The sequence below is a fragment of the Paralichthys olivaceus genome, chromosome 8 (genome assembly GCF_024713975.1).
Source record: "Paralichthys olivaceus isolate ysfri-2021 chromosome 8, ASM2471397v2, whole genome shotgun sequence".
Classification (NCBI taxonomy): domain Eukaryota; kingdom Metazoa; phylum Chordata; class Actinopteri; order Pleuronectiformes; family Paralichthyidae; genus Paralichthys; species Paralichthys olivaceus.
In genome coordinates, this window is record NC_091100.1 from 17287069 (window position 1) to 17306392 (window position 19324).

Here is a 19324-nt window from a genome sequence, read left to right on the forward strand (position 1 = left end):
TTATGCTTTATCTTCAAAGGAAACATATGCAAGAACAGAACCAGTCTGAGCTGGCCCAGTCCAACAACCTTAGTTCTCTTATATAAGATGCTTGCATTTGACTGTTCTCCATCAGCACTCTGAGATCCCTGTGACTCTCTGTGTTGATCCTTTCTGCAGAAAGCCCCTAATAAATACACAAAGACAAATTTAGTAAACCAGCCTCTTGTTTTTTTTCTAATTTCCATTACACATTTTTGGGTTTTATTACAATGAGAAAAGATAACTAATTCACTTAATCATCTTAGATCAACATGCAGAACTCTTAATTTCACCAAAACACCTCTAAGACTCATAAACATAGTGTGACAAGAAATGTCATATGTTGTAGACTGTGTGTGTGTGTGTGTGTGTGTGTGTGTGTGTGTGTGTGTGTGTGTGTGTGTGTTCATGTCACATATTCCCTGTGTTTTTCCGATTTCAGCTGTTTACCGAATTGTTTTATTAACACATTGTAATTTTGACCACAGTAAAGTGAGGCCATGTATTCATTGCAATCAAACGCGTTGGATGCATTTTCTCTGTTAGTGCATCAAAATGCATCAGTTCCTTCTGTCTGCCCATAAAACAGCTGCTGTGAAACTGGCACCTGTGGACGAACAGGAAAGAGAGGCCCATGCTTAAACTTTACATGCAAAACATGGGAGTATTCATTTGTTAATAATCCAAATGTGTTTATCTTCACGTACACTGTAATGCTGCAACTCAAATATCTATTTGTTTCAAATCAAAGCTGTCAATTGTCGAATGGTGTGTCCGTGTCAGAATAGCTAATTTTGCTGTTTCCATGAAAAAGGAAATTGCTGTTAGTCAAATTAATTAGACTGGATAGTAGCGAGTGCATTGTTGTGTACAAAAGGATGTGCAGTGTCTGAACATGTCAGCAGGGACAGCAGCCAGTCCTGCAGTGCAATGTCCCTGTTAAAACCCCACTGCACTGCCCAGGCCGAGAGTGTCCCTCATGTCTGCACACACAAACACACATCAAACACGCACGCACGCACGCACTTACACACACACACACACACACACACACAGTTATAAACAGCTGTGTTTCTCTGATATCTCAGGGCTGAGTGGAAGGAGGAAAGCAGAGGGGGGAGACAAGTGCATTTCAGTCTCTGTGCACGTCCTACTGCGTCACACACAAACACACACACATACATCCCTTCTCTCTCTTTTTCTGTCTTGCTCTCTCCATTTCCCTCTCAACCTCAGTCGTCAACTCTTCTAAAAACTTTTTTTTTCCCATCCTTTTTTAACTTTTCTTTTTTTTCTGTCTTCAGGCAAAATCCCCTCCTCCACCCAGCTCCCTCGCAGGACTCCTCCAAACCACCATGACGCTGTCAGTTCTTATGCAACCCCAGCCCTGGTTGTGGGGGGAAATAGCCCTGCAATGCAGTGCAGTGATAAAATAGCAGCAGGAATTATGGGTGCTGCAGCTGAGACAAGAACACCGAACACTTCCTGCACGGTTGTGTGTGGTTGCAATGGAGCTGCTTTAAAACACTGCTTCATTCTTAATTCACAGGTTCCTATGTGGAGTTCATACCCAAATAGAAGAATAGGTGTTTTATAATATTTTTTCTTCAAGGTCAGATCAGTGTAATGTCATTGCAGGACTGTCTTCAGACACATTACATCTCATTTACATTGCTCACATGTTCTCACAATATACCAATAATAGTGCATTCGTTTAATATATTTTTTAAATAAACTATAATATAATATCTTTAACCTTAAATCCTTGCTGATTTGTTCTACACTCCACTACCCACAGCGCCACCCAGTGGAATGGCGTTGAGTGTCTCCAACTCTGTATTTGTGCTCTTTGCATAAACGTCTAATAATTTAAATGGAGAACCTCACGTTCTATAACACAAAACGTTTACAACGTTTACATCGCTCAGGGTTACATAGTTATTTACACATGTGCCCTGCACAGATGTGCTGATGTGTTTTTATTTGCTGCCTCCTCTCCCTCTCCTCATCGATGACATCAACTACACTACATTTCTTTCGTATTCACCGTGTTCTGCGCTGTTGCCAGGTTTCCACGCGTATTCCACCATGAGGTTGGACAAAGTAAAGCAGCATCACTTCCGTCCATGGTTCAAGAAAATAAGAGCTCAATAAACAACCCACTCCCCACCCCACCAATTCGTCTTCTGTCCCTGCAGGCCCTCCAGCAGGTCTCTATGTGGCCTGATCAGGGTTTGCTGTTTTTTCATATGAGGTTTAAAACAATGCAGATGCTCCTGACCTCTCTGCCACGTAATTTAAAAGATGTGGCCACCTTCATAGTTTTTAAGGATTGCCTGATTTTTTATTTTTTGTGAATCTCTTTTCTATTCACTTTTACTTGTCCCGTTTTCTCATCCATAGCCCAATTATCCTGTGGTGGAACTGTTAAGTCAATTGGGTGCCAATATATATTTAAAAAAACATTGTAATGACAAATATCTAGAGACAAAACTTACATATGATGACTTGAAATGGATTTGCTCTCTCAGTGCTCCTCAGTTTGGATCCTCAGGATACAAGCAGGAGAGCTCTGGTGTTTAGGGCCATACATGTTGTCAGGGACTAGTGTCTACTTGTTTGGGCTGATGTAAGAAAATTCACATCATATAATTCGGTAAAACTGTAAATAGCATTGTAAAAATACTCCATTGTCAGTAAAAGTCTGACATTCAAGCTATTGATTAAGTATAAGAAAAGAAGTATGACAAATTTAAATGTCCAAAAGTACTTGTTATGCAGTGTGGCCCTTTTCAGAGTATCTTTACCTCCACCAAGTAGGTTATGCTTTTCATTTGTCTTTCTGCAAAAGGATCCTGCAAAAACTACTCAACCGATTTTTATGAAATTTTGTAGAAGGCTGGGATATGACCCAAGCAAGAGCCAGTTACATTTTTTAATTTCTTTAACATGTGCAAGATAAGGCTTTTTGACGTTGTTTTCGCAGATAATGGCAATCATTTACGGGTTTACAGTGAAACAAAATCTTTTAAGGGGACTGACATTAATGAGTTTGTGCAATTTGGTGCAGATCCAAATACAAATCCAGATATAGAGGATGTCAATTTCATAAGGGGAGTGTTGGGCCTTGGCGGAGGTTTGCAGCAACAAGGCCTTTGCCTTGTTTGGCATTATTGTGAAGGTCCAAAGCAGGCACATCCGGAGATATTGCCCTGTCTCTTGACGGTGTCGGTCCTGTGAGCGCTCAGATGTTAAGTGCTCCGTGTTAACCACTGAGGAGCCAGGGAGGAGGAGACCAGGGTACGTGGAGCCATCGATGGTGTCAGCACACAGCGCATTGTCCCCGGCTAATCCAAGGTGGGTTTGAATCGATGCTCACGCGGTGAAATGATAACATCAGAGGGGCTGGACACTTTCTGTTTCCAGCTAACTTGACTGTGAGGAGGGGGGCCGGGGGGGGCTTCACCGGCTAATGTTAGCTAACTTTACTACTTCCACTCTGTGTGTGTGTGTGTGTGTGTATGTGAGGGAAACGTGTCCCTAACTCTGCCCATACAACTGTGTGTGTTTGTGTGTGTTTGTGTGTGTTTGTGTGTGTTTGTGTGTGTTTGTGTGTGTTTGTGTGCATGTTGGTTAAATCCCCTGGCCCCACTTGTAACGGGACGAGCTGCTCCTAGCATAACACTGTAACATGGGCTAAAGCTAGAGCTTTGTTTAACATGGAAATGCTAAATGTTAGCTCAAATAGCCCCTCGCATCAACACAAGCAATGTAAGTATCAAAGTAAAAGAAACACAGACACACACATATCCGGCCTGATGCTGACTGAACGTGTTTATCATAAACTGCTTCAACCTGAATTAAAAACACATTTTCCAACGCACGGAGATGCTCTCGTGACTTAATAACAAGCACGTACTCTCATTTTAAAACTCAGTGGATTCATGAAGTTAAAGCTAGCTAACTACCAGCTGCTAAACAGTGGGAAGTCTCTGTTTCCTCTGTTTCAACGTTAGCTTGTCACATAGTTTAGTGAAAACCTTTTATTTCTCAGCACCTCTTGTTCTGGTTAATGCTGTGACAATAGCTCGTATTGTGCTGATCGGACACCGCCCTGAACAAACACTCCACATCATTCTTAGTTAATCCAGTGTCATCCATCATGAGGTGGATCCTCACTTCCAACTACTAGGATGTACAAAATGTCTGCTTCCTTTATCTGACGACATTTACAGTGATGTGGCACATCTTCACGTGTCTCTCTGTGAGGTGTCTACTGTTTACGATGCCGCAACCCACTTCCTACTACTACTTCATAAGATCAATAAAACAGATATTAGTTCTGGTTAATCTACTCCAGATATCTTATTTAGAAGCAAGTTAATAACAAGGACGTTTAGACTTATTAAAACACATTTCGTTTCCACTAGCTAACTATTGTTGTACAGATGCTAAATAATGTAAACAACCCTTTTTTTCCTTTAATGTTACAACGTTATGTTATCATCACATTCAGTTAAAACCAACATGTCTGCTTCCTTAGGAACGTCATCTGACTTCCTGATGTAATAAATATAACTGCAATCTGCTCATTTTATGATACTTTTCTAACCTGTATCATAAAACAGACATTATGCCTGGTGATTCTTAAGATAAGACATCATAAAAACCTTAATTTGATAAATATCTGTGTCAAATTGGAAAGTTATAAGCACTACTTTATGAGAACTGAGAGCTGTAGTTCTTTGGAGCCTGTTCCTGATATGTGGTGTAGAAAAAGCTTTTGTTGCTGCTCCTGCAAAATGTTGATTCTGGGAACTGTAAAGCTGCTTTCAGACATATACTGAAGTCCTGACACTTTCCTGAAATTTTCCAAAGCGGTTGTATTTGAGAACACAATTGTTCTAGTCAGTTGCTGCAGACATTTTGCAGAGTTTTTCCTACCTGCGCTCTTGTAAAACCTGAATAATGTCAGTGTGAGAATAAAGCAGAGAGAAGTGCGGAAAATTCACAGCAGGCAAATGGGCGTGTTGTGGGAAAAGCAAACTGTGCATGTTTGAAAGCGGCTCAAGAGATTTGTCCTCGACGACCTGAGAGGTGTGGACTGTATGTAGTAAAGTAACATACCATAAAGATATTGTTAAGATGTGATGTGTAGATGTGTAGCAAGGAGCAATATATAAAAAGACTCATTATATGTTGGCTTGTTCTTATAACTTGGTTTGGAGAACTTTGTACTTGCATCTCACATGTTGTTAAACAGGTCATTCAATCTTGTATGTTGTAGTGTTGCCCCTTGAAGGATTTAAGTCCTCTCAGTCAACTAAGTCAAGCATTTGTTGATTTTTTTTTTTGACAGCTACGTTTGGGGGTATTTTGGTAGGCTCACCATTTTGATGAGTCCTCCTCTCTTTCATTCCTCACTCCAATCTAAAATCATTCCAGTTCAATTTCAATACATGACATTACATTTAGCTGGCACTTTTATCCAAAGCGACTTACAATAAGTGCATCAACCATGAGGGTACAAACCCACAACAAGAATCAAGTAAGTACAATTTGCTTCAAAAAGGCCAAACTACAAAGTGCTACAATATAAGTGCCATATGAGTGCAACGAAATATATATATATTTTTTGTATTTTTTGTAATTTTTTTTAGACATCTTCACCAAGGTGTAGTCAGAAGAGATGTGTTTTTAGTCTGCGGCGGAAGATGTGAAGACTTTCTGCCGTCCTCGTGTCAATGGGGAGCTCGTTCCACCATGTAGAAGCCAGGACAGCAAACGGTTATGATTTTGTTTGGTGGTTAGCACGCAGTGAGGGAGCAATAAAGCACTGCTTGTTCATTTAGTCTATTATAGCGCATGTATGCTTTATACTGTAGGTCATTTAATTGAATGGTAATTTAATTTAAGAGGCAGGTTGAGCACACAGTTTCTTTGCCCATTACTATATTTGCTCTTTTGCTTAATCACTGGGAGTTTAGTTTAGTTTTATATGGTATCATCTTTGTCAATTGTAAACCAGGATGTCACAACTGTGTAAACAATGAGGAAAGTTTACTCAGTTCATATTCCATTCTGATGCCCACACTGCCATCCCCATATATCAGACACAGGCTTACAGAACGGGTGATAATAATCACTTTGTAGGGCCTATTAAGCACATTGACTGTATATAAAAATGAACGTAGAGTCCAGAAAGTGAAGTCGCTGTGGTATTGGAAGAAACTTGTTTTCTTTTGAATGAATAGCAGAGGGCGACTCAACTAGTTGCAAATAATAAGTTACTTTCTGTCTAAGATTATGAGAAAATGACCTGACTTCCCACTTGATCAGTTAAAATTTTCATATAGAGGTTAAGGTCTCAATCATTAGTTTCAAGTCTTTTTCAATACAGCATCATGTTCATTATTAAATAATGGTCCTAAGATGGTAGTGGACACAATGCCAAACTTTAGAGCTTCAAAACCAATGGATGACATCAAGGTGGGTTGCCACTTTGCTCCAAATGATACTTACTTTATTTTTGATTAATTTGACATTCAGGGTTTACTAAGACCATGGTGACATTTTCAGACCAACAGACCAAAGCCCACACATTTATTGTCGTAAAGGTACAATCAAACCAACATTTAACCTCATAACCAAGAAGTGGAACAACAAATTAACTTGTGTAATCATTAAGCCTAGTTGTGTGATTTGTTCATAGAAATGACCTTTCCCCCTTGTTCATGGACTGGTAACACACCTTAATAATTACAGCCGGCTAAGAAAGGACTTTGGTTCTATTCTGTGTATCGATGTTTATAAGTTTAATTTGTGTTGATGTGATATTTGGTAATAAGTTATTTGTTTCATCATGGCCAGCTGCCACACCATTGTATGCTGCCATGCTTAAGGTATAATAATCACAATATGGTGCTCCATGTGAGGGAGAATACAGTTGGCAATTTTTCATAATTATGGATTATTTATTTTTCATTTCGGCCAATGCCAGAAATAAGTTGAATCTTGAATTTTCAGTCAAGCCAAAAGTTTGAATTCAATTCCACTAGTCTAGAGTAGACATTCAATCTAACTTATAAACAAGTACATTGTGGTGACATTTAATTCATTCATAAATCAACAGTTTATTGATTATTAATTATTAATAACTACCACTTTAATTCCACGTAGTGTTACCCTAAGAGCTTTCTATTGTTGCTACTAACTCCAGTTTAATATTCTTTGTTGAAATTTTAAGAATTTCTTATAACATTTGAATATCACATATTCAATGTTAACTTGTCAAGCTGTAACATTTCCTTAATCACATAGATTAATAACATTAAAACTTGATCATAAACACTTGCACACATATGGTGTGGACTCAAGAGATTTTACAAGAGATTAAATTAACTGGTTCAACGTAACTTTGAAGCTGAAAATCAGTTATTATAGTCATAAGGTGTCCAAAACCTAAAAGCTTTCCATCCCAAGTCAGTCCCGACTTCAGGAAAACAAACAATAAAAAGTGTCCATAAATAAAAGATTATGACTTCCATAATTACAGTTTAATGAGGATAAATAGGTTGCCCAGAATAGTTTTGTAAAAATAAATTATTAAACAATTAGAGGAAGAGGATTTTACAAAGTTACCTTGAACTCTGAAGATAAATGGGGGAAAGCAGAAGCCATAAGGTCCCTGAACTTCTTGAATAAACAGAGGACACTATTGATTTAATGAATATTCCTAAGAATCAGATGTGGTTGACGCAATAGGCTGCATCATGTTTGTTATTTACCAATTTGTTTTAATTTGAACTCTGACCTATGATCAAGGTGGACAAGTAAAAATACTTTTCAGTGGAGATGGAGACTTTTGTGACTAATAACGTGAAAACATGCAGACTACAGAATGTTATCATTGAATGGAGATAGCTTTGTCATCATAGACTATATATAAAGAGGTTGTCATGCTATGAATGTGGGCTTTTTTGATTGTAAAAATCTAGTTTGATGTCATTCTTGTGCAACTCTTTGAGGCGTTCCTTCACATACACATGAAAGAAACCCTCTGTTTCCTTTATATATTTATGAGGGCTGTATATGATATGATGGTAAAGAGTCCTGCATGTCTGGCAGGGTGCCACATCTGTTTTTTCCATCCATTGAGCCAACCCTGTCTTTGAGCCAAACAGCCCCTCCCGGATCTCATGCAGCGCCTCCCCCAATTGTATGTCTGTTTCACCCGCCCTCCTTCTCTTCCTCCCTCCCTCCCTTCTGTGCTGCTTGATGGCTCGTACATGCCCTCCTTTTGTTGACTAATGCGGCTAGACAAAAGAGAGACATTTCAAAAAGAAATGGCTATTGAAGTAAAATGAATCCAAAGACGTGTGCAATGGAAAATCCTCTGGGTTCGTTGTGCACCAACCCTCATGTGAGTCAGATAGCCTTTTTTTCTCTTCCATCTATCATATTCTCTGTCTTTGTCCTCTGTGTCTTTCTCAGTATCTTGTATTACTTCTAATTTTTATTCTTTATATTCAGTATCTCTGCCTCTATTGCTGTGTCATCCCTGCCTTTGCTTTTTGCATGCGTACCTACCCCCATACCATGATGCCGGCTGCTGATACTGTCTTGTGATGCTTGAGTGGAAGCCATGGTGTGCTGAATGAGATGCAGGCTAAATCACAGGACTTAGTCCAAGAAGGGTTTATTTGTGTGTAAGCTGATACATGAATGTTAAAGAAAGGCAGAAAAGAATTAGTCTTGATTTTGCCAAACTAATATGATGGACATTCACTCTGTTATGCTATATCTTTCTGAGGTCTGGTACCCTACATTCAAAGTAGGTTTAAAATTTAAAATTACTTGATCTAAATACTGTTCTGATCTTCCTGTTAAAATGTGGACTAAAAATTTAAAACTGAACAGTTGCACTTCCTGAGGGAAAATAATTCAAGGAATTAATTAAAATAAATTAAATTAGAGAGGCAGGCCTCGCACACAGATAATAACTAGGCTAAGTACATTGTGCATATGTCACCAACATTTTTACAGTTTCTCGTGTTTCCAATTTTAAATAAATAATATATTTCATCTGGTTACAATGAAAGAAGTCTTAAATGGTGGCTCTCTTCTGTTGAACGATTTGTCTGACTGTTTGTCAATGTCAGCGTCATCTCTTGTTGGAGAAATAATGTCGTCCCTTCATACAAATAAACTGTAAAATTAAATGACTTTAGTAGCTGAACGCTAAACATATGTCTGTCTGTTTTAGAGAGAATACAATATCTGATAGGATCATATTAAAAAGACATGTATCCTCAAAAGTGATTATTTTAGAAAAATATTGTGTTTCCTTTGCACTGGTTTATTTGTGGCGACCTGCCATATTTATCAAAATTGACACCCACAATATTTCCTTCCCTTTCTATAGTTTTCTTTTTTTCAAATGGGTAATGGGGTAAAATAGGTTGGGAGGTGGAACGTCAAAAACATAAAGTTTTTATTATCTGTGTCCCTGTCACCTTGAGAGTGTGCTGCATACGTGCACTGAGACTGGGATCCTTGCCCGTAACAATATTTGATCAACCCTCACAAACCTGATTCGTTGATTGTTATCTGTATGACACCGCATGAACTATTTTCAGTGGATCACTAGCCCAAGACATTGGAGACACACTCTAATCTAAGCAGGGATCTGAGCAAGTATGAGAAAGTATTCAGCTGTGTTGAGCGTTATCGTTAGTAAAGTCAGAAGATAAGTAGTTCCTCTTTTGCAACCTGTTGCAATGAAGACACACAGTCTTCATCACAACTTGTATGTGTGAAAGTAAAATGTACTTTATTGTAGATTTGATGTCGTCTTTACCTTGGAGTGTAGGAAGGCTATACTGCATTCATGTGTTGCTTTTTGAACCTTATGGCAGCATTCTCTGTGCAGCAGAAGTCACTTGATGTAGCACAGGCCTTTAAAATATGTTAGTGTGAGTTGAGATGTCCTCTCTGATGAAGAGACCACTTTATTTGGGTTTTCTATCTTTGTGAGTATACTTAGCCCCATATTATTTGATTTTGCTCCTCTGCGTGGGAAGCTCAGTTTGATACCATTACAGCCGTACAAAGTGTCCATACACAGCAGGCTTTGATTCTATCTTTACTATTGATTCCACTGACACTAGTCTACTAGGAAATGAAAACAACATGGAATTTAATATTTGTACCACAGTAGGATCCCTGTTTTTCTTCTGAACTTTATGTTGGTTCATTCTCATGTCAGTGAACTCTCCGTTTCTCTTCAGTTCCCAGAAGTGTAGAGGAGTAAAACTGAGCGCAGTCAGTAACTCAATCAAACCCCAGGTTTTTTTAAAAATTCCAAGCAGTCAATCCACTCAGGAATTTGAGGCCCCTGCAGTTCACCACACTGCCTCGAAAAAGTATTTAAGAAGCTGACTTTCAATACTTAACTGGGTAAAGGCAACTGTCATAATGCATTAACAGCAGCAGAGGGCAGCATGTATTTGTGATGGAACCATCATCACTGAGAACTGAGAAATTCTCAGCTGAGTGGGACACAGATGAGGCGCTTATTAAACCCATAAACATAAATGCATGTGGTGCAATGGGGTCGCTGTGTTTGAGAAAGAGGGAGAGAGAATGATGGGGGGAAAGATAAAGAGTAAGGCTGAGAGAGAGAGGTTGAAAGTGCATAGCAAAGAGCGCCACATTAAGTTCTACATTGAAGCAATGGTAGAAAAAGACTAAGCGCAAACTTACCTTATGTTATTATGTAAAAGGAACCACTAATGAAACTGTAATGGGACAAATTAGACTAAATCAGCCCACAGTCTAGAGATAATTAGATCCACAGTCCAGGCAATGAATGTGAAACACCTGCTGTTAAAACAGCTTACTGTGAGCAGAGAGCAGATCCATCATGTGCGGCACATGCGTTTCATACAATAAGAAGTCAATATGCGACTGAAACTGTAAACTGTGTTGCTGCCGCATGGTCTCCTGTGTAAAGTCATCAGCTAAAATCACAATAGTGCCACAGATTCGTGTCAGACAACTTACTGATTCCATGTTAACCCTCAGGAGGCTGTAGTCAGCCCAAGTATGGGACAAGAATAAGGGCGGGACAGTTCAATTCAAATGGACTGACACAAATATGCCAGGCATATGCATCTTTGCCAACAGTAGGAGCACTGTCAAGCTTTGAATCTTATCAGCCAATGAGCACAGAGAAATGAAGACGATGAGCTGATACCTTCCTACATTCAAAGCTATATGCAAATGGTACTCTTAGTATGTAAAGCAGTCCCCCAATTTGGCCAAAAGTATTTGTCCACATGACAACATAAGACAAATGGCTGAAGGAGAAGAATCAGAGGATCCACACAGCTAAATGTTAACAATGTGTTTTTTTTTGAAAAATAATTAAAAATTGGTAGTTGATTCATATTTAGTTTGAAAACAAAGACAAATTTGTTGTCTTGTCTGCCTCATGGTCGTGCTGTGGTTTGCACTGTTGCCTCAAAGCAAATAGGTTCTTTGTTTGAATCCCAGATTTGAAGGGGTCTTTTGTGTGGAGTTTGCATGTTATCCCTGTGTCTGCGTAGGCTTTCTCCCACAGTCCAAAGACATGCAGATTAGGGTTAGGTTAACTGGAGACTCTAAATTGAATGTGAGCATGAATGGGTTTTGAATGACCTGTCTAGGGTGCAACATAACATCTATCTAAAACTCTGGCACATGTACATCAACATCAATTTGTCCAGTTTCTGGTTAGTAAACGAATTAATCCAATCAATTAGTATTAAAGTAATAGTCAATAATAGTATTTTGGTAGTAGTAATGTATTAAAGAACCCCTCCTCCCAGCCAGTTTTGTTCATTTCACCAGAGAGTGCCGGTATGACTGTTGCCTTTCCATGCAAAGCGATTTCCTACAGCATGTTTCTCTCCCCTGGAAAAATAAGTGTTGCTTATGAAAAAATACAAAACATTTTTAGCATAGTTTTGTTGTGTTTTCATGCTACAGCATCTCAATATCTGGAAGGCCAGAGTAAGTATGACCTGTGGGGGGGTTTTGACTGCAAAATAATAAATCACATTATGCTTTAAAATCTGTTTGCTGGATTCATCTCAATCTCTCTTCTGTCTTTGTTTTGCAGGAGCTCTATTCTCGGAGAACACACAGTCTATTTATGGAGAGAGAAAAAATGACCGATCAGAATCAGGTATGTCAGGAAATACATATAATATACATATAAAAAGCCTTTTTCTGTTGCTGATGTAGAGGGATGTGTAGAGGTGATAATAGTCCTGCAGACGTCAGGTAGAGTATTATTTGTATTTTTGTAGGGCCTCTAGTTGTGATGTGGAGTGGGTTTTTACGTGTAATAAGTCTAAAATCAAATTAAATGGTGTCTGGATGATTTTGTTGGTTTCACCTCTTTTGACTGTAGTCGAAGAGGAGGTTGAGAGTGTGTGTGGCAACATGCAACCGTGCAGACTACTCCAAGCTGGCCCCCATCATGTTTGGCATCAAATCACAGCCTGAGGAGTTTGACCTGGAAGTCGTGGTGCTTGGTTCGCATCTCATCGATGACTATGGGTAAGAACGACCATCACAACAGCATCCTTTGAAAAAGCTTGTTGCACATGTCCTTAAACAGTGAAATTTTGAATGAATCAGTCCAACAGTTATTCAGTCAGGTTTATTTATCCAGCATTCATTTGTCACTTTGTCTTGTTTTCTTACTTTCCACTCCACAGGAACACTTTTCGCATGATCGAGCAGGATGACTTTGACATCGGCTCTAAGCTCCACACCATCGTGAGAGGAGAGGATGAGGCAGCCATGGTGGAGAGCGTCGGGCTGGCACTGGTGAAACTCCCTGATGTCCTGCAGCGGCTATGCCCTGACATCCTGATCGTCCACGGTGACCGTTTTGATGCACTTGCCCTGGCGACTGCTGCAGCACTGATGAACATTAGAATACTTCACTTGGAGGGTGGAGAGGTGAGGAGGCTTCTGTTTTGAGCAACAGAATAGATCTAATAACTTACACTATATCTTAACACGTGGTCTGGCTTCTTTCCGCAGGTGAGTGGTACGATTGATGACTTGATCCGCCATGCTATTAGTAAACTGTCCCATTACCACGCCTGCTGCACACCTCGGGCAGAGCAGTACCTCATTGCCATGTGTGAGGACCATTCTCGCATCTTGCTGGCTGGCTGCCCTTCTTATGATAAGCTGCTGTCAACTAATCACAAAGACGACTACATGGATATTATCAAGAGCTGGCTGGGTACGCAGGGATACAGCCATTACACAGTAATGTAGCGTTAAACATTTGGGTGTGTGTTTGTATGTGACATGTGGTGTGCTCTTGTTGCAGGTGACAAGGTGCAGAGGCATGATTATGTCGTGGCTTTGCAGCACCCAGTCACGACAGACATCCAGCACTCCATAAAGATCTATGGACTGATGCTGGATGCCCTCCTCTCCTTTAACAAGAAGACCCTCATCCTCTTCCCTAACATCGATGCCGGTTAGCTTCACCTCCTCGTCTCCTATCACCAGGGTTACTGTATGATTTACTAACATTTCTGAATAGCTGCATGATAAATATCTCTTGATCTTTCCTTTCCTACGTAAACAGGCAGTAAGGAGATGGTGCGTGTGATGCGGAAAAAGGGCATTGAGCAGCACCCCAACTTTCGTGCGGTGAAGCACATTCCCTTCGAGCAGTTCATCCAGCTGGTGTGCCACGCCGGCTGCATGATCGGAAACAGCAGCTGTGGCGTGCGAGAGGCTGGGGCCTTTGGCACCCCCGTCATTAACCTTGGAACCAGGCAGACTGGCAGAGAGACTGGTGAGAAAGACAAAACCCAAGATTACTGTTTATTCCTTCTCTTAATTAAGCTAATCCTGGTGTTGTTGGAGAGCTGATTTCATCATCAGACAGGTAATTTCTTTTGATGAATAGTAAATGATTATGGCAGCTTGAAGACAAAGATACTGCCAAGGTTTCAAAATCAATTTCCTCATATAAGCAACCCAAAGCGACCATCATTCTGTTCATCCTAACGGCTGTGTTTATGACATTTCCCTCTGCCAGGTGAAAATGTTCTACATGTCAGAGATGCTGATACTCACAACAAGATCTACCATGCTCTGGAGCTGCAGTTTGGGAAGAGATACCCCTGGTATGACCAATGTCCTGCTTGTCTGTCTCACTAGGTCTCTGTCTTGGTTGTTCAGTTTCTCTCTTGCAGATCTGCTTTTCTACAAATATTGATAGACTTTCCTTCTGGATATTATTCAGGTTAAGTCATCCAATTTTTCATGACTTCATGGCATCATTTGAAACTGCTCACTACAACAAATACGAAGCACAGGTGTTCCTCTTAGAGTTGGCCAAATGTAGTTGTTACACCCACGCTACACAGTAACAGTTGGGTGTATTTTGATTAGCACCCTGTCTGACTGTCACAGAGAGAAATCAGGACGTTCTTATCTAATTTGGAATGAACTAGGACTTTTTTGCCTTATGTCTTAGAATGGGAAATTTTGAACAGAGCATATACATACTTGTTCATATTCACACATGTTCTTCATCGATAGTAATTTACCTCACATATAAGTTGTATAAAATTCCCTGCTGGAACTTACCTAGAGAGTAGTGACCTCGTCTGGCAGGTTCGTTTGGCAATAGTTTCATTGTACTATGACACTGGTTGTCAAGATGATATTGTTTAGAACCTCATGTAATAATTAGCAGGCTATTAGCTTGTGAACGGGCAGGTGTACCCACCTCATATGCTACACCCTAGCATTTATGTTAGTGCCTGTTTGTTTGGTCAAATGTGAAGTTCTGTCAGCTAGATGAGAGCAGCGCATCTTTTACTCAGTATCAGAAACTCTGATGGTCGATCCCCGTCACGTGATCTGCTTTCTTTCAAAGATGTTTGGAAATAAATGTTCATCTGAAGGAGAGACGTTGCTGCTTTCTCTCAAACCCGGAAAATGTGTTCATTTGTGCACAGCCAGAATACCGTCACCCACACTGTTGCTTACATGAGTGATATTATTGGAAAATATATAAATAATGCAGTGCGGGTGTACCATCGCTGTGTGTGTTTTTAGTTGTTTCTGCTTTCCTCTGCAGACCTCTGTCTTTTAGTTTTGCTAAACTAGAAATAGGCTTTCTGATTTCTGTGTGGATCAGGTTTTCTTAATTCTGAGATGCTTTACCTCACATAAACCTTTATAACTATTATATATAACTGTTACATAACCATATGTACACCTCACAGTGATGTCAACACAAGTATTTTTTTCTTTCCCTTCAGCTCTAAGATTTATGGCGATGGCAATGCCGTGCCTCGTATTCTCAAATTCCTGCGAAGCATTGACCTGGACGAGCCCCTCCAGAAGACCTTCTGCTTCCCGTCAGTGAAAGACTCCATCTCCCAAGATATCGATCACATCCTGGAGACACAGAGCGCTCTTTCCGTTGACCTGGGAGGGACCAACCTCAGAGTGGCTATCATCTGCAGGAAGGTTGGCTGCATAGACTCGTACCTGGAGAGACATACTGGTGCATTAGATTTAATGTAGCTGGATTCTACGGGCCTTAAGTCTTTATCATGAAGATATTAGTTTCACTTTGCTATTAGTCTTTCTTTTGATTTGTGTAAATGTATTTAATTGATTAATAATTCACTGTCCACTATAACCATATGTGTGTTTGAATTTGAGATGCTTTATTTTTATTGTGTCTTTTTTCCATGATGGTGTGTTGAATTCACTCCTTCCCTCTCTGTCCAGGGTAACATAGTAAAGAAGTACTCTCAGCCCAATCCAAAGACCTTTGAGGCCAGAATGCAACTCATATTAAAGATGTGCTTTGATGCCATGCGGGATGCTGTGAGCCTCAACTGCAGAATACTAGGCGTTGGTATGTTAACTCACTGGGGTTGGGCCATTTTGAAAAATGTTTATCACAAGGTGTCATACTTGTTTTGGCAGACATTCCTTGGATGGAATATTACTGGAAGTCAATGAATGAGAGTGTAGCAGCTCCAGTCCACTTGGTGGCAGTAAAGTATCAGTAGTAGGTTTGTCAAACAATAAGAAGAGCAGTGAGGAAAGTGGTAACTATTGTGTTTTTATTACTCAAACAAGACAATAATTATTTAACTTGATCCACTTTAAATCTTCTTGTTGTGACTCTAAAAACAAAAAGCAAATTAACTTTCCTGAAGAGACACTTCCCCCCTCCCACTGCTGAAGTTTGATGTTGTCGGCCCTGGCTCAGCAGTAAATATTGTTGTCATATTTCTTAATACTAATGTAATACCATGACCCTGATGTAAGATACCTTTGTCAGTTTAGCCAGTTCATACAAAATAAAACCTGTTGAAGCTGCTTCTCTGAACCGAACCTGCCAAACCATAAAATCATCCAACTCAACACACATGATTATGAAAACACTCCATAATGAAAAATCTTCTTGAAACAACTACTTTTAAGGAATAATCTCATGGTTTTGTTAAAATGGGTTTTCCACTTCTCAGGAGTGTCCACAGGTGGACGTGTAAACCCACAGGAAGGTGTGGTCTTGCATTCAACAAAGCTGGTCCCTGAATGGTCCTCGGTTAACCTGAGAACACCCATCTCTGATGCCCTGCACCTCCCTGTCTGGGTCGACAACGACGGCAACTGCGCTGCATTGGCCGAGAGGAAATTTGGTCATGGCAAAGGAGTGGAGGACTTTGTGACGATCATCACTGGAACAGGTGAGGAGGCAGGGCTTGATCCAGTTATGTTACTTTTGGAATCTCAGAGAGTGAGTTGTTGATTTGAGACCAACTGATGTGCAAACAGATAAAAATGGTAAATCTGGGATGCTGTTTTGTACTGATTTCCTTTTATAAACAAGATCTCCTACTTACCAGCACTGACAGTGTGAGGAAGTAAATATCATGACTGTGTCTGTAGGTATTGGAGGCGGAATCATCCATAACAGTGAGCTGGTCCATGGCAGCTCCTTCTGTGCCGCAGAGCTGGGCCACATCATGGTTTCCTTAGAAGGCCCAGAGTGTTCATGTGGCAGCCATGGATGCATTGAGGCTTATGCGTCCGGCCAGGCCCTGCAGAGAGAGGCCAAGAGGCTGCACGACGGTAAGTGTTTGCTTTTAATGTTTATAAACCCTCAAGGAAAATGTCACACCCTGAAAATGTTTAAGTTGTGTTAACCCTCAAGTGACATGCATTATCAAAATAAAGAGGCTTGAGCATGTAAGACTGAATGTTTTTAAAGAGTTCAGAACTGCTGAACTGCTTGAAATTAGACAAAGTAGATAATGACGATTGTTTCTGCATCATATAATTAACATCATTATCATTGTTGTGTTGCTAAAAAGGTCTTAGATTATAACTTAACTTAATAAAAACAGCAAGGTAAAGTGGTTGAGGCTGATAAAGTAAATATAGTTTGTGACCACACCTGTTCCAAAGGGCTTGACAGGCAATATCATTCACATACTTGAGGCTGTGTAGCGCCTGAATTGAGTGTCGCTGTCTCTCAGAGGACCTGCTGAAGGTGGAGGGGATGGAGATGAAACTTTCTGAGCATGTCACAGCTGCCCACCTCATCAGCGCAGCCAAACTGGGGAACTCCAAAGCCAACGCTGTCCTGAACAGAGGTAAGAGCACAAATCAGACACACACATATGCACATATACTCTCAATATTGTTTAAAGAGATCAAAGTACAAAATACGTTTTATTTAACTGTGAGAGGGTTCAAACAAACCTTTCTTTCGCGCAGTCTGCAAACATAGCCTAGAGATGTGTTTGACAGTGACTCACTGCATTCATAGTGGAGCATAGTGAAGTCAATAATACCTAGCCTGCTGGTCATAAAATCAGCTTAAAACAATGTCCTCTCCTCTCCCTGTCCAGCCTGCACAGCTCTCGGCGTGGGCATTGTCAACATCCTCCACATAGTGAACCCCTCACTGGTGATTCTGTCTGGAGTCTTGGCCTCATACTACGTGACTCCTGTGCAGCACATCATCGCTGAGAGAGCCCTCTTCTCTGCCCAGAGCATCAAAGTTGTCACATCAGACTTGGAGGAACCTGCATTACTTGGAGCTGCCAGCATGGTGTTAGACTATGCAACTAGAAGAACATATTGAAGGAAATAGTCGTGATACGCTGGGGACCGATACCAAAAAGAAGCAAAGCAAGACTGAAAGGAAAGTAGTACCTGTAACACCTAGATAAATACATAAACATATATGTATAGAGGATACATTTTAGAGAGTGAATGAAATTGTGTCAGTCTTGAGGAAAAATCTAACATTTTATACATACTCATTTTTTATGTCTTGCTCGTTCATAACCTGGATGAGTTAAGTACTGTACAAAAAAGCCCCAAGGCTAGAATTAACTACAAATTAATTTTTAAGCCAAAATGACACATTCAATACAGGACTCCCCCACATGTGATGTGATTTCTCACCGAGAGGTCAGCTGAGAAATGGTAACACTTGTTTCAGATGTGTATCATCTTCTCTATTGTCTCTACATGCTTTCTCACTTTACTTGTATGGAGTAGTTATCTCTTTTTCAGATTAAAGAGTTACTGTCCAGTTACTGTATCACATTTGAATTTCCTGTCTGTATTTCAATTATTTTAAAAAACACATGTGCTTTAGGAAGGTTAGTTCAGTCGGTGGTCTAAGATGCAATACCTGGTCATTATAAAATCAGTATAAATACTATGCTGGCTCATATTAATGAAATGTTTAGGCAGCAAATGTGCATTATCACTTATATCTGTGTGGGTCATTTGCCTGAATCAGGTCCAATTTTTTTTTACATTACATAATCACAGACTTATGAAGATTTTAAGTATATTTTATGCCTCTCTGAGATATATTGTATCTCTGGTTATGAGGTTTGCATGTGCCATTATAAACTGTATTCTACATGTCATGCTTAATTATTTTTTTTGGTACATTTCTATGTAATTTAATTTCTGTTGATCTAAATAAATATTTCAATATTGCTTAAGGTTTGAGATGTTGTTGTCATCTTTTGGGATTTTAGGATTTTATGTAACCTTGAGTTGTATGGAGCATTTACAGCCTTTACATATTTGTGTAAAATGCATTTTTTACTGGTAAATAAGAACAAATAAGTGTCAATTCAAATACGATTTTATGTCAAAGAAAGGGAAGATTATAGAGGGGTGATGTGTTTCTGGGATCCAGTAGAGGAAAGCCATGCTG

At 39.9% G+C, this 19324-nt stretch overlaps 1 protein-coding gene across 4 annotated transcripts; it reads left to right on the forward strand.

Moving 5' to 3' along the window:
• Window positions 1-3181: 3181 nt before the first annotated feature.
• gne (glucosamine (UDP-N-acetyl)-2-epimerase/N-acetylmannosamine kinase) lies at window positions 3182-19101 on the forward strand. 4 transcript variants are annotated; one of them, XM_020084397.2, is made up of 16 exons: window positions 3285-3378; window positions 8341-8443; window positions 12052-12075; window positions 12185-12250; window positions 12479-12627; window positions 12789-13035; window positions 13120-13327; window positions 13418-13570; window positions 13682-13894; window positions 14141-14228; window positions 15375-15585; window positions 15853-15982; window positions 16602-16823; window positions 17026-17208; window positions 17616-17732; window positions 17991-19101. In XM_020084397.2, exons 2-16 carry the CDS (start codon window positions 8384-8386, stop codon window positions 18224-18226), a joined length of 2307 nt encoding a protein of 768 aa, XP_019939956.1. In that variant the 5' UTR covers window positions 3285-3378; window positions 8341-8383; the 3' UTR covers window positions 18227-19101. The 4 variants fall into 4 exon arrangements, with proteins under 4 accessions (XP_019939958.1, XP_069387054.1, XP_019939956.1 ...); XM_069530953.1 differs by lacking the exon at window positions 8341-8443 and having other exon boundaries at window positions 3222-3378; XM_069530952.1 differs by lacking the exon at window positions 12052-12075.
• Window positions 19102-19324: the final 223 nt, after the last annotated feature.